The sequence below is a fragment of the Carlito syrichta genome, unplaced genomic scaffold (genome assembly GCF_000164805.1).
Source record: "Carlito syrichta isolate Samal-C Ts95f unplaced genomic scaffold, Tarsius_syrichta-2.0.1 Scaffold308653, whole genome shotgun sequence".
NCBI classification, from domain to species: Eukaryota; Metazoa; Chordata; class Mammalia; order Primates; family Tarsiidae; genus Carlito; species Carlito syrichta.
The window spans coordinates 279,265-293,272 of record NW_007252749.1 but is presented as its reverse complement, the minus strand read 5'-3'; the positions used below and the strand labels follow the sequence as shown (position 1 = coordinate 293,272).

The 14,008-nt window shown below is 35.6% G+C and overlaps 1 protein-coding gene across 1 annotated transcript in view; it reads left to right on the top strand.

The window, feature by feature from the left end:
- Positions 1 to 14,008, top strand: part of ACSS3 (acyl-CoA synthetase short chain family member 3) — a 171,473-nt gene that overhangs the window by 30,964 nt on the left and 126,501 nt on the right. Inside the window, exon 2 of the mRNA XM_008065550.2 lies at positions 3,853 to 3,997. Within this exon, the coding sequence (XP_008063741.1) occupies positions 3,853 to 3,997 (145 nt within the window). The remainder of the gene's footprint in view (positions 1 to 3,852; positions 3,998 to 14,008) is intronic.

The window sequence follows — 14,008 nt, the reverse complement described above, 5'->3', positions numbered from 1 at the left end:
AATAGCTGCCAACACTGAGATGATATAGAATTTGGAATTATCTGATGAGGGTTTTGAAGCAGCCACCATAAAAATTCTTAAGCAAACAAATATGAACACCCAAAATACATTTTGAAAAAAATGTCTACAAAGAATAGAAATCTTCAGCAAAGAAACAAAAGATACAAAAAATAACCACAGGGAAATTTTAGAACTTAAAAATTTGATAATTAAAGTAAAAACTCACTGAATAGGCTCAACAGAATGAAGACAGAGAAATGAATCAGTGAACTTGAGAATAGAAAAAAAAAACTACTTATAAATGAATGAAAGAATGAACATGATGTTGTGTACTAGAACACCAGTCTGGATGTCTAAAGACTTGGGTTTCAGGATGAGGTTGACAGAGAAATGGATCGGTGAACTTGAGAATAGAAAATAAATTACTTATAAATGAATGAATGAATATGATGTCATGGACTCCAATACCAGTCTGAATGTTTAAAGACTTGGGTGCCTTGGGCATTGTTCTTATTCTCTATTCTCTTGACTTTAAAATGGGATAGTGAAAACGTTCCTGTTTAGTCCACCTCAACCTTAATTCCAATGCTTCTTGAAAGTTTACTAATATTTTCATCCATTTGTCCTTCAAACATTTATTGAGTGACTAATATATTAAAAGTGCTGTGGTAGATCCCAGGACTAGAAGGAGAAATATGCCATAGTCTCTGCTCTCAAGTAGATTCCTGTGTAATGAAGGAGACATCTAAGTAGTGGGCCAGTTGTTAAACAACATGGTAAGTACTAGGGTGGAGATGTATATATGGAGCTTTGGAACTGCTTCGGGGAGGTGGATGGCAAAGTGAAGGACTGATACAGAAATGGCAACTGATAAAATTCTAGGAACTGCAAGCTTTTAAATTCAATATAGCTGGAATGTTTGAAGTTGGATGAAGGGAAAAGAAGCCGAATAGATGAGTGGGTTTTGCATGCCATCTAATGATAGTTTTATCATGAAATTATAGGAATATATTTAATGGTTTGGAGCATAATTTGACATATATACACAGAGGAATTAAACTGTAGTAGCATAGAGAGATGGCTTGATAGGATGGGGTCAGGCCCGAAACAGGGAGATTAATTAGGAAACAGTTATTATAAATCAGGTGATCAATGAAAGAACCAAACAATTACAAAGTCAATAAGGTAGATGTGATATCACGAACTGATTGGATGTAGAGGCTGAGGGTTTAAATCCAACTTTTGGGTTTCTAAAAGGCCACTGGATGCTCAGGGCTTCTTGAAATATAGAAAACAGGAGGAGGAGTAGGTTTACATTTGGGATGAGTCTGTGGAATGGAAGTGGGGTGGAATGATGATAGTTTTGGACATTTTTTTCCCCCCAAGTAGAGATGTCTGGCAGACTACTGGCTATCAGGGTATAAAGCTAGAAAGGAGATCAGTGCTGGAGATAAAGATGGAAGTTGAAACCATAGGAGTCTAGCGATCACCCAGGGAGAAAATGTAACATGAGCAAAGAGATGCATAGGAAATGGACAGAATCACAGCCAATTGAAGATGAGGCAGAGAAAGAGCATTCTACCAAAGATATTGAGAAGGAGCAAGCAGATGTAGGTGATTGATAAGGCAAATCAATGACAAAGTGAATTCTCCAGGAATCTTCAGAATTGAAGGAGACTGCCCACCCTTTATTTGCAAAATGACATGAGCATAATTGAATATCGAGCACAAAGAGTGGTGAAGTAGAAGTCATAGATAAAAGGAAAGAGAATAATGATATTGTCAAGAGGTGTTCTAGTAGATAAATAGTCCCTGAGTCTGAAATGTGTTCTTTTCAAAAACGAAAACAAAGCAAAGCAAAAAGAATAAAGATTTTTGGTGTGCAATTCTGTGAAACGTCTTTCTTTATGCCACAAAATGCCAAGGTAATTTTACCCATTTCTTGATGTATCAGATATTTATGACCACAATTCTACTGTATAACAAGGAACCACAAAAATCTCCTCGGCATAATCTATTCAGCATTTATTTCCCTGTACCTCCAGGCTGTCATGGGGTCAGCTGACCCAAGTAGGGTGTGGCCAGGAGCATTGCTCGAAGACATATCAGGTGGGGCTTCGTTGGGCTCTGTTCCCACTTGCAAATGTCTATTCTGGGTGGCATATTGAGTAAGGAGCAGTTATACCAAGAAAGCTCTCCCGGAGAACATATTGGTGTGGGAGAGAAGCCTCTTCTTGCATCATGACTGCTGACTTTGCATTAGCCAAAGTAAGTTGAATGAGCCCCAAATCTCTTGATACTTGATACTTTGGCTAATGCAAAGTCAGCGGTCTAATGCAAAATCCTCTACTCATGAGTGGGGACCTGAGGAAAGAGACAAAACATTTTTAATAGAAGTAGGGTGAGGGAAAGAGGCAATATTTTTGAACAAACATAAGATCCCATCACATGGGAATTCAGAATCATTATATTCACTGCTTCCTGTGCTGTGTCCTAGGTAGTCATATTCACTATTATTGAGGTATACAGAATTATTTGACTCTGATTAAATGATTCCACCTCCTGCTACCTTCTGTAGCTATTAATTTTTAATGCTGCCACTATATCTATAGCGTGTTTTAATCCATTGCTTCATTACACACAGGGCTCTTTGCGTGAAGACCTGAAGGTATTTAACAGGACTTTTATTTAACCCAGCTATTTAACAGGATTTTTTCTTCTTGCTTCAATATATTCTCCTGTTATTTTGCATTGTTAAAACATTTGGTTGTCTGATGTTGGGAGAAATTGCTTACTGGCTTATTTTATTCAAATCCTGTTTTGTGTTTTTTTTTTTTTGAGTTGGAGTCTCACTCGCTCGTCCAGACTGGAGTGCAGTGGCTGCTCCCGGCCACCGCAGCCTCGTCTTCTGGGCTCCAGCGATCCTTCCGCCTCAGCCTTCTGAGTAGCCGGAATTACAGGCATGCGCTACCATGCCCGGCTGATTTTTTGATTTATTGTAGAAATGAGGTCTCGCTGCCCAGGCGGGTCTCGAACCCGCGGGCTCAGGCAATCCATTCACCTCAGCCTCCCAAAGGCGCGGGATTACAGGCTGAGCCACTGAGCCCGGCTTCAAATCCTGTTTTACTAAAAAAGTGGGCAATACAAAGCAAATTCTTTTGGAAAAATGAGTTATATTTCCTTAAAAATTTACCCTATATATATACATGGTATCTATGTTTTCCAAGGAAGCCATTGATCAATAAAAGATGAAGAGTACTTAACTGCAAAGGTCGAAAATTAACATTTTATATGCATGTCCGTTCTTTACTGAAATTATAAAGCATTTCAAAATGGAGTAAAGAGTTTACCTATTATTTATTCAAGTGAAGACATCACATTTAATTGAAACAAAAAATACATACAGCTCTTTCAAAGAAGAATAAGTTTATCTATTTGCAGCAGGTACCAACACTTCAGTCATACATCTGCCATTTGCCCTTTCACAATCTCCAGATCCTCTGCACTGCACTTACCTATGATTTATTTCATCTATGTAAAACAGATTACTTTGGTAGGTTCTGTGCTCTAGTTTTATCCTGAGCCATAAAATCCCCAAAGTTGTCAGCTTGAAGTATGAGTTATATATTTTTTTCTAGTACACATCAAAATAAATACATATTTATTCAAATAAAAATGTGCACTCTGTGCTGTCTTAAATATCTAGTTTATAGCTGTCATTACCTGGCAGATCATGTGCTAGGAAACACTGTTTTAAGTCCAGCTCTGTCAAACTAGAAAGATAGTAGCTTAGTTAAGCAACAATATATTTTGAAAAGGATTCTTCAGTGTTACCTATCAATTATTTTTCAGGTTTGTGGAAGGAATGCTTAACATTTGTTACAATGCCATCGACCGTCATATTGAAAATGGCAAAGGGGATAAGATTGCTATCATCTACGACAGTCCTGTTACAAACACTAAAGCAACATTTACCTATAAAGAAGTTCTGGAGCAGGTAAGATCATAAACTTTTTATGTATATTGGAAACCATATGTAAATAGCATATATTCTCATTGTAGAGTCTTTAATTCTCTTAGTGCATTGACATATGTTGCCATGTTTATCTTTTGATGCACACTGAAATTGAATACAGGTGTGTTAACTCATTTCAACTGTTTTTATCTCTTTTTTTTTGAGTTGGAGTCTCACTCTGTCCCCCAGACTGGAGTGCAGTGGCCGCTCCCGGCCACCACAGCCTCGACCTGCTGGGCTCCGGCGATCCTTCCACCTCAGCCTTCCAAGTAGCTGGAACTATAGGCGCGTGCTACCATGCCCTGCTAATATTTTATTTATTTATTTTTTTATTTATTGTAGAGATGAGGTCTCGAACCCGCTGACTCATGCAATCCACTCACCTCAGCCTCCCAAAGGCGCGGAATTACAGGCTGAGCCACCGAGCCCGGCTTTTATCTCTTTCATTTATGTTTCACAGTACTGGAAGATGCTCATTTTATAGAGAGGATAGCACGTTCAGAGAGTACGTTTAAATTTTCTTCTGGCCTTTGCTCTCCATCCAAATGGCCATCTCCTTAGCCCAGCCACTCCTTAGCTCTTGTGCTGTTGAAGCAGTCTCCTAACACCCTTCCCCATCATCAGGCTCTGCTCATGTGAGATCCTCATCTAAATCCAGACTGCTATGGTGTCTAAGATACTTGGGTATCTGAAACAACATTCCTTCCAAGCTTCATTTCCCAACATTCTTGGCCATGCACATAACTCTTTTTTACCCTGGAAGTCCTGCTATCCCCTCAGACGTTCCTGGCCTTTTGTGGCTCTTTGCATATGCTTATTCCTTTGCCTTATTTGTTCTTTTTAGTTCTTTCTCATCTGTGTCGTTCTTAGGTGGATCATGATATTAACAGATGAGTTATGAGATTTTTCTGTTTTAACATTAGAATAGAGCTAAGGCTTCAGAAACATTATAAAAAGGCTTAGGTGTTGCGGACTGTTGAAAAGTTATCCAAACGCTGTAGAACATTATTTTTATATGTGTTTAAAAGAGAAATAATCTTGTAGGGCAGGGTTTCTCAAACTTGGCACCATGGGCATATTGGATCAGACAATGCTTTGCTATGGGGGCTGACACATATGTAGCAGGATGTTTAGCAGCATCCCTGAACTCTTTCTACTAGATGCACCCCTCCCTGAGTTGTGATATCTCCAAAGAATGCTCATTTCTCTGGGTGGCAAACTTGTCACAGGTTGAGAAGCAGAAGTTGAGTAGAGTCTGTCATGCTAGAGTCTGGAAGCATTTGCTTTTAAATGAAAGCTTTTAAAATTACATTCTCTCTTTTTGCTATTTGAATTCATTTAAGGATTCCAATCCATTTTTAGAAGTTTGGTCAACTCTCCCTGACTCTCAGAAATTATATAATTTTGCATCTGCAAGTTCTTGTTTTGCCTTGTGAGAGAACTCAAGAAGGGGAACTCAGACAAAACAATGACCTTTCCAATCTTGAGTTGTTTCAAACAAGAGAGAAAAGTTAAAACGGCCTCCCCAGGCTGGTATCAGCCTGGTTGCAGCAGCAAATTCCAACTTCAACTGATTCTACCATGAAAATAACTTAGGGAGATCCAGGTTGAGAAGAATGGCACACCCTGAGAGGGAAAGGGGAGCAGTGAAAAGTGAAGGAAACTTACAAATTGATAACTAGACTTGCCACCTTGAGTCGGTCTCCTTCTAGATTGAAAGACAAGGTGGGAACATCTACTTGGCGAAACCTAGGTCACTTGTCTGAACTACCAGGCAGTGGGGAAGAAATATATTGTCTTCTTTTATGGCAGGAATTGGGACCCTGCATCCTTCTGGAACATATACAAGAGGAATTCCAATCTAGTAAGAATGGAGTTCAAATGCTGGGCAGCCCAAGATAGAACAAAACAAAACAAAATCATGCTGCAAATATATTGTTGGTTTTACTAGTTTGTAAGTGGAAACTGGATATTTTGGGGATGTGTACAGAAACAGAACTCATGTTGGGGCTGAGTAGGGAAGGTATCCGATCACCAAATAAGCTTTGTGTTGCAGTTGTGTCATATTATAAGAGATAAAACAAATTTTCTGAAAACCTATTATACTTTGTTTTATTTTAGTTTTGCTTTTTCAGTTTTTAAAGAGGTTTAGTCTATGATTAAATACTTGTTCCTGTGATTTGGGCAGATTGCCACACTCTCTTTTTATGTCTATGAAATCTAAGATACTGGTACATTTTCATTGGTATATAAATTAGGAAGTTTATTTGTATATTGTGAAAATATCTGGATCAGCACATAATCAAACATCAGAGACAAAGAAAAAACTTTAGAGAAAGCTAAAATAAGAAGAGTTTTTGCCATCTGCATTTTCTGCTGCTCTTTTTGAATTAATTACTTACATATATGCGATAATTATTCACACACGTTTTGGTTAGAAGCTTTTCTACTAACTCATCTTGATGTTCTAATATTGAGTCTGGACTCTCAGACACTTTTAATGTTTGTACTGGTTCATTGGTTTCAGTTTAGCCTGACATCAAAGTACTTAAAAGGATTGTTTCTCTTACCTGCTGACAGCCTCTGATTCCCCAGGCTTTTCTTCTCTGAAGTACTAAAAGAAGAACTGTTAGGACAGAGAGAGAAGCATTGTGTGCTACTTTGATTACCTGCTCCTGGTTCCCTGTGGCCTTTATTTTATTAAGTGGAGAAGACAGAGAAAGAAAGACTTAATGGGTTATGCCACAGAAAACAAACAAAAAGATGTGCCTTTGTACATTAGTTGTTTTAATCTGCCACATTTCATTTCTACTGGGAGTTTCTGGCTAGGTAAAACTTGGTTAGTTAGTTAGTATTTCTTATTTAATTAGTGGACCAACACATTTTAGGCTTACTTGTCTTAGTGTCATGAAAAATCTGAACATTTTTCAGTATGATTCAGAAGCAGAGCTTTTCTAAAACTGGCATTTTTCTGTAGATCTGAATATTTTAAGTAACTCTTTATTAAGGTTTTTTTGAACAGAGATTTGAACCCAGTTCAAGATCCATCATTCATTCAACAAATATATGTTTTGTATGCCAAAGCCTGAAGAAACAAGGGATACGAGGTAAATAGATCCATTTCCTATTGTCAAGGAGCTAAGAAAACATGTGAATAAGCAATTTAAATATAACAGAATAATGATCATGATGGGGATTGGTGTTAGATTTTGTGCAAGTATTTGAGTTTGTGAAGGCACCCAACTCAGCCAAGAATAGACTGTAGGGAGATTTTCTGAAAGAGCTAATGCCTAAAATTAGCCCAATTTTCTGCCCTCTGCTTGCAATAATTTTTCCTCAAAATATTTTATGGGTCATGTTACCTGAATGCTATTTTCTCAGTGAGAGCTCTCCTCACTATTCTTATCTACACGACTTCACATCTCCCCTTTTGTGCTTTCTTTTTAATTAGTGCTTATTGCACAGTATCACTCCTTATATGTTATTTGTCTTCTTTAGTGTCATTTTCCTTTCCAGAATTTTAAATTTTATAAGGGCGGGGATTTTTTTTTAATGTGTTCACTGAAGAGTGCCTGGCATGTAGTAGATAGTGCGTGAATGAATGAATGAAATACCTTTTGAAATTTCTAGGTGACTCTAGCTCTCTTACTACAAGGACTTATCTTTAAATTATATCAGTAATATAACTGGATCATCTTTCCAAGTAAATTCCAACTTTTATCTGTGAACAAGTTTAACTTTTTAATATTTATCTTGGTAGTTCAAGATGAATATTTCCTCCTTGAATTCTTCATACTTAAAACTTAGATGATCAGCATTCTAGAAGATTTATAAATGTTTCCCTCTTCTTGTTAGCTTTTTTCAAGTTAGTAGTTATCAATGTTAAACCTCAGTAAAATAAAAGGTGTGTGTGAACATTTGTTTATATGTGTATGTACATATTATATATAGTATTAGTCATTTAAAATATTCCTGCAAAATATTTATTTTCTCTATTACTAATCTTATTTTGAAGTTATCTCTGTGTGTGGTAAATATGCTCTTTTTTATATTTCAGTAGGTATGAATTTTTATGTATTCATTCACTAAAAAAAAGTGATCCCTGAAGGACAGTTGAGAAATTTTTCAAATATATATATATTGGAAAATTGATAAAACCCACTGTGTGCTAAGTTTTTCTCATTTAATTCAAAGTAAAATTGCCAATTATCACAATTAAGGTATTTGTAAAAATATAATTATGACAGTGTCTGTAATTATAAAGAATTTAGAAGAGAAAATTACTCTCCAATCAAGGGGCACACCTCATGAGAAGTTCTCCTTCCTACCCTTGCCCCTTAGGATGCAGGATGCTCCCTTCAAAGTGTGCATTTCATCTACTCAGAAATCTGTCAGGGTAAGATAACTTGACATTTTTTTCCTATCGTGTTAGTATTTCCTTAAGCCAAATCTTAAAATACAGAAACCAGAACATGCTGAAATTCAGCCCTATCAATGGTTGTCCTGTTAAGGGGAAAGAATACCACAGTGTATATTACTCGTTTTCTTTTTTAAGTTTTCTAAATAAATAATAAAAACTTTATATTAAAGTCAGCTCCACTAGAAAGTGTATCTCTGTAACTTAAATGATCTTTATCCATGTTTGGTAAATAGATGAATGATACTAGTATGAGATAGAAGTTATAGGAGTTCGTGCATTTTTTTGAAATTTTATTGAAATAAAATGCACATTCAGATAAGAGAGTAGATTATAAGTATAAATTTCATTAGATTTTCACACACAGAACATACCAATATAAACAGATAAGGAAACAGATATTTCCAGGGCCCCAGAAGCCATTGTTAGTACCTCCTTTTAGTTATTTCTCACTCAGCTCCCACATGATTGCTACTCAGATATCTAAAGGTTTACCTGCTTTTGAGTTTTATAGAAATTGGATATTACATTGTCCTCTTTGTGTCTGGATTTTTTCACTGGACTTTCTATTGATGAGATTCATTCATTTCATTGTAAGAGGCTGTTCAGTTATTTGAGGAATATCTATTTATTGACTGTTATAAATAATACTGCTGTACATATGTTTGTGCACAAATTTTGCTGATAATATTAATGCATTTGTGTTGGGGATGTGCCTAGGAGTGAAATGAATGGTTCATAAGGTATTAATATGTTGGGCTTGACTAGATGATGCCAAACAATTTTCCAAAATGATTGTACCAATTCAGCGTATGAGAATGCCTGGTCCCAACACTTGACAAATTCCAGATATCTTAAATTTTGGTCTTTCTGATGAATGTGTAGTAATATTGCCTTCTGGTTTTATTTTTTTTCTCTAATGATTAATGAAGGTGAACTCCTTATCTCGAGTTTGTTGGTCATTTGTCTGTCCTCTTTTCTGAAGTGCCCATTCACATTTTTTGCCCATTCATGTTTCTGTTAGATTGTTAGAATGTCATGTGTTGAAGCTCTGGAGAAGAAATTCCTCACAATTAAAGAGAAAACTTTATCAATATTTAAAAGAAATGATAAAAATCATTTAGTGCTAGTGTTGGTAAGTTAAATGGTTTTAAGAATCTAAAGCTGAGAAGACATTCTTCTCTGTTTTAAAAATAATTAATGATATAGTATACACTCTACTAGTCTCTACTAGCCATTTTTTAAGAAGCAAATTTAAAAATGAATGCTCTCCAGTAGAATATTATGCAACAGGGAGCATGAGCCCTGGTATTTAGAGATCTGTGGAAGATGATAGTGTGTTAGTGTTTTTATTAATGTATATTTTATAAATGTATTTCCATAAGCCCTGCTATTTTTTGTGAGCTGTTTTGTATAATGTAAAGTTGTATCATGCATTTTAGCCAAAATGCTTGTATTTCATTTTAAAGAGATAAGTATACACTAAATACTGATTTAAATTTTTATCAAAACTTTAATTGGAACTTTGTTTTGAACAACTTTGCAACTTACTAAAATTTAAGTTAAATTCTGAGAGGGCTTCATATAAGGACAATAAATACTAGGCACATTTTAATAGTTAATAAGGGAGAAATTAATTGAATGAGGACACAACAGTTTAGTATTTCCTAGCTTCCCCCTTTCCATGGTTGGAACCATTTATTAAAAAATGAAATTATCTAAAGATTATTTTTACTTCAGTTTAAAATAATAATAATACAACCAACCTCCTTGAATTTTCTCAGCCTGATTGTTCAAGATTGTATTGTACATGAAATCATGATTATAGTTGGAAGTGTAAGCTCTTCATCTTCCCCATGCCATGTTTTGAACTACAGAGTATTTTGATCGTACCTTTTCCTAATGTACTGGTACATATTTTTTCTTTTTAACCTACTTATCAGTGTACCTATATGATCTTACCAGAGAAAAAGCTCCTTTTTAGGTAGGGGTAATATTTTATTCACTTTTTACCTACGCAATAGCTAATACAGGGCTCATAGAGCATAGAGAATTTACGGAGTGAGTTTGTGAATAGAACATTAAATTATTCAGTTATAAAAAGTAAAATCTAACCCTTGTCTAAGAGACATAATTATTTCCAAAAATATGACTTGTCTTCTCCACATTGTGATTTTTCTTTTTGTATTAGGAATTTTTAGTTTTTAATGGGATAAGAATCTTTCTAGTTTTAGTGCATTTTCTGAATTTGAAGATCAGTGTTCTGCTTCACTTAAAACCCTGCATAAAACATTGACTTTATTTTGCCATCTTGGAAATCTGGCAATCTAGTCCATGGCTTTTATTCTTACATTTGCTTAATGCATCTATTTTTATCATTCATTGATATATCCTCACTAGATTTGTATTATCTTCAAGGTGGCTGAAGTTTGACTTTTTGAGAAGTTAATGCAACAAAATCAGTAGGCTATCTGCTTTGAATTTATTCATTTATTTATATTTCCTGGAATGGTGATGGAGTAAAACTTATTTATTCAAAATATGCTTATAGGATACCTGCTATATAGTTGATACTATTGGAGGCACTATGGGTTCCAGTAATCAACAATATAGTCTTCGCTTCCAGGACAATTACATTCTATTTGGACAGATAGACTAAAAATAAAAGGAGAATACAATTTAAGTGAATGATAAGTGAAGATAATAGCTAGAGAGGAAACTGGGCTGCCTTTTAGATAGGCTTGGTGGACAAAGTGCTTGCTACTGAAGAATGACTTTTGAGCATAGACCCAAATAAAGAGTGGGATAGACCATGTGAATATTTGAGTGAAAATTATATCAGGCAGGGACCTTGAAGCAAGGGTAGACTCAGAACCTTGGGGAACCAAGAGACTGATGATGAAAGGAAAGTGTTAGAGAGTGAGGATGGCAGAGTATCCAGGAGTCAGATCATGTAGAACCTTCCAGGTTGTAGTCATGACTGTCTTTTAGGCCAGGTCTAGTGGCTCATGCCCGTAATCCTCACACTTTGAGAGGCCAAAGTTGGTGCTCACTTGAGACCAGGAGTTTGAGACCAACTGGGGCAACACAGTGAGACGCTCTCATCCCTAAAAAAATTAGCCAAACATGCTGACGTGTGCCTATAGTTCCAGTTACTCAGAAGGCTGAGGTGGGAGGATCACTTGAGCTCAGGAGTTTGAGGCTGCAGAGAGCTATAGTCGTGCCATGTGTGCACTACAGTCTGGATGACAGAGCAAGACTCTGTCTTAAAAAAAAAAAAAGACTGTATTTTATTCTAAATATGACGGAAAGCTCTATATCATTAAAAAAAATCACTTTGACTTTTTTTTTCAAGAAGAAGAGACTAGTGGGGAGGGCAAGATTAGAAACAGGAAGATGACAAATGAATAGAAACTACTTAGCTGAAATCCCCTAGAATAGCAGCATTTGCTTGCATGTGACAAATGAAGGGATAGGATAGAGAGTCTGTGCCATGGGATTCTGGAAGCTATCCTATATTTACGGTTTAACTTGCGTCTCTGACTACACCCTGTGGATTTGAAAGTCTGACTGAGCCTATTATCCAGCAGCCACTTGTAAATGCCCTGCCTGCTCCCCATCTGTCCAGGTCTTTTTGTGTAACGCTCTACAAAATCATTCCTCTATAATTTTCAAGTAAAATTCGAAGGACAAAAAAGATTATTTGTTGTAAATACTTTAGTTCTTTTTCTTTCAGTTCTATTTCACATATCTACATACACTACTTGGATAATTTTCATTATTAAATGTTATTATGATGCCTAATAATGTTATTGTATGTTATTATACCTAATATATAATGTTATTATACCTAGTGATTGATATAATATTCCACACTCCCAAAATGTTAGTTCAAAGGCTAAGCTGCTAAAATAAAAGAAACAATAATATACTGGCTTAAAAAATTTTCTTATATAATAATTTAGTGATGATGGGGTTCAGTTTGGCATGATTCAGGTTTATTAACTCTTACTGTACCTTCATCCTCTAGTTAATTGCCCTCATCTGCATCATTGAAGCTAAGGCAAAGGCACGCATGCCCCAACTCTTGGGAGAGTGAAAGAAGATGCAGAAGAGTGTGGTTTGATGTGTATGCCCAGAAATATCACACGTGGCCTCCGTACACATCCCATGAAGCCATTAGCTGCAAGGAATGCTGGGAAATGTAGTACAGATGGATGAATTTTGATGGGCAATTAGGAGTCCTGCCACAAACACTTTCACCTCATAGAAAAAATAAATACCAGGTCTTACATGTAAATAATTTTAAGCTGTTAATGCCAATAAATAATGAGTCCAGGGATACAAATAATAGCTGAAAATGAAATCTCTTATGTGGCATGCTAGAGACTGAAAATAAAGACTACCTCAGGAGGCATTCCTCAGGCTTTTATTGAATGCATATTGTGCATTATTTATTGTATTAAGAAATAGGGTCATAGAGATGAAAAAGACATGGTTCCTGCATTTAAGGAGTTTATAGTTTGCCTGGTGATAAGAACACAAAAGCAATTGAATGTAGTGTGATAATGTGACAAGAAGATTTTTTTTTGCATTTGTAGCAGAGAGAAGAAGGAACCCACCTAGTCCCAGAAATTCAAACAAGACTTTGCTGTGGAAGTGACACATCAGTTGGTCTTGTAAAAAAGATAAAAGTGTGTCTTCCAAAAGTTCACTAGTGTCCTCAGAAAATCTGCAGAAAGTTTATCCAAGAGGTGGGTTTGTCATAGTTAATAATGAGGTGTGCAGTCTGAGGACAGAACTGGCTGCTTTTACTGGCCTAAGTTCTAGGCCAAGAAAATGAAGTAAATGGGAAACAAAATAGAAGGATTGTTGAAGAATAAGTGAAGGAGACAACAAGTGGAAGTGAGGAGGGTTGGAAACAATTATTCTTTCATCTGATTAGTACTTGTACCTGTTTATATAGTCTGCAAAGTAAGGACAGCTGAATGTAGCAACAACTTTCAGTTTCTGACCTTTAATAATTAACATGTGGAACTATAAAATCTTTTAACCTAGTATAATTTTCATTACAGGTAGAGGGTAAAGCTAATTAATATAACACGAAGGACATTGACTGGCTAAAGTGATGCAAATAAAGATATAAGGATAGCATCACAATTTGAGTAAATGAAACAAAATAATTCTCATATAAGGTTTTTTAAAATAAATAAATATGTAGCTATGAAAAATGATGCTATTAAAACTATTTTAATTCACTTGAAAGTTTTATGTTCACATTTGTGCATTGTGTAGAGAGATATGTAATGGTTAAGTAAAATAAATTTAAATAAATCAATGGAAGGTTGCGTTCAATAGAATTATTGCCAAAATTAGAGCTCTTGGGGAAATTGATTGTCCTTTTTCTCATGCCATACTTGATTTAAAATAATTTTGTTTCCAGTACAAAGCTGAATCATGTTAGCTTTATCATATATAGTCTTCATGGGAAATTTAATATATTTATGAATATTTATAATGAATTCTTAGAATGCAAGATGATCTGTGTTTGCTTTGTTTATTAGTTACTAGTGTAT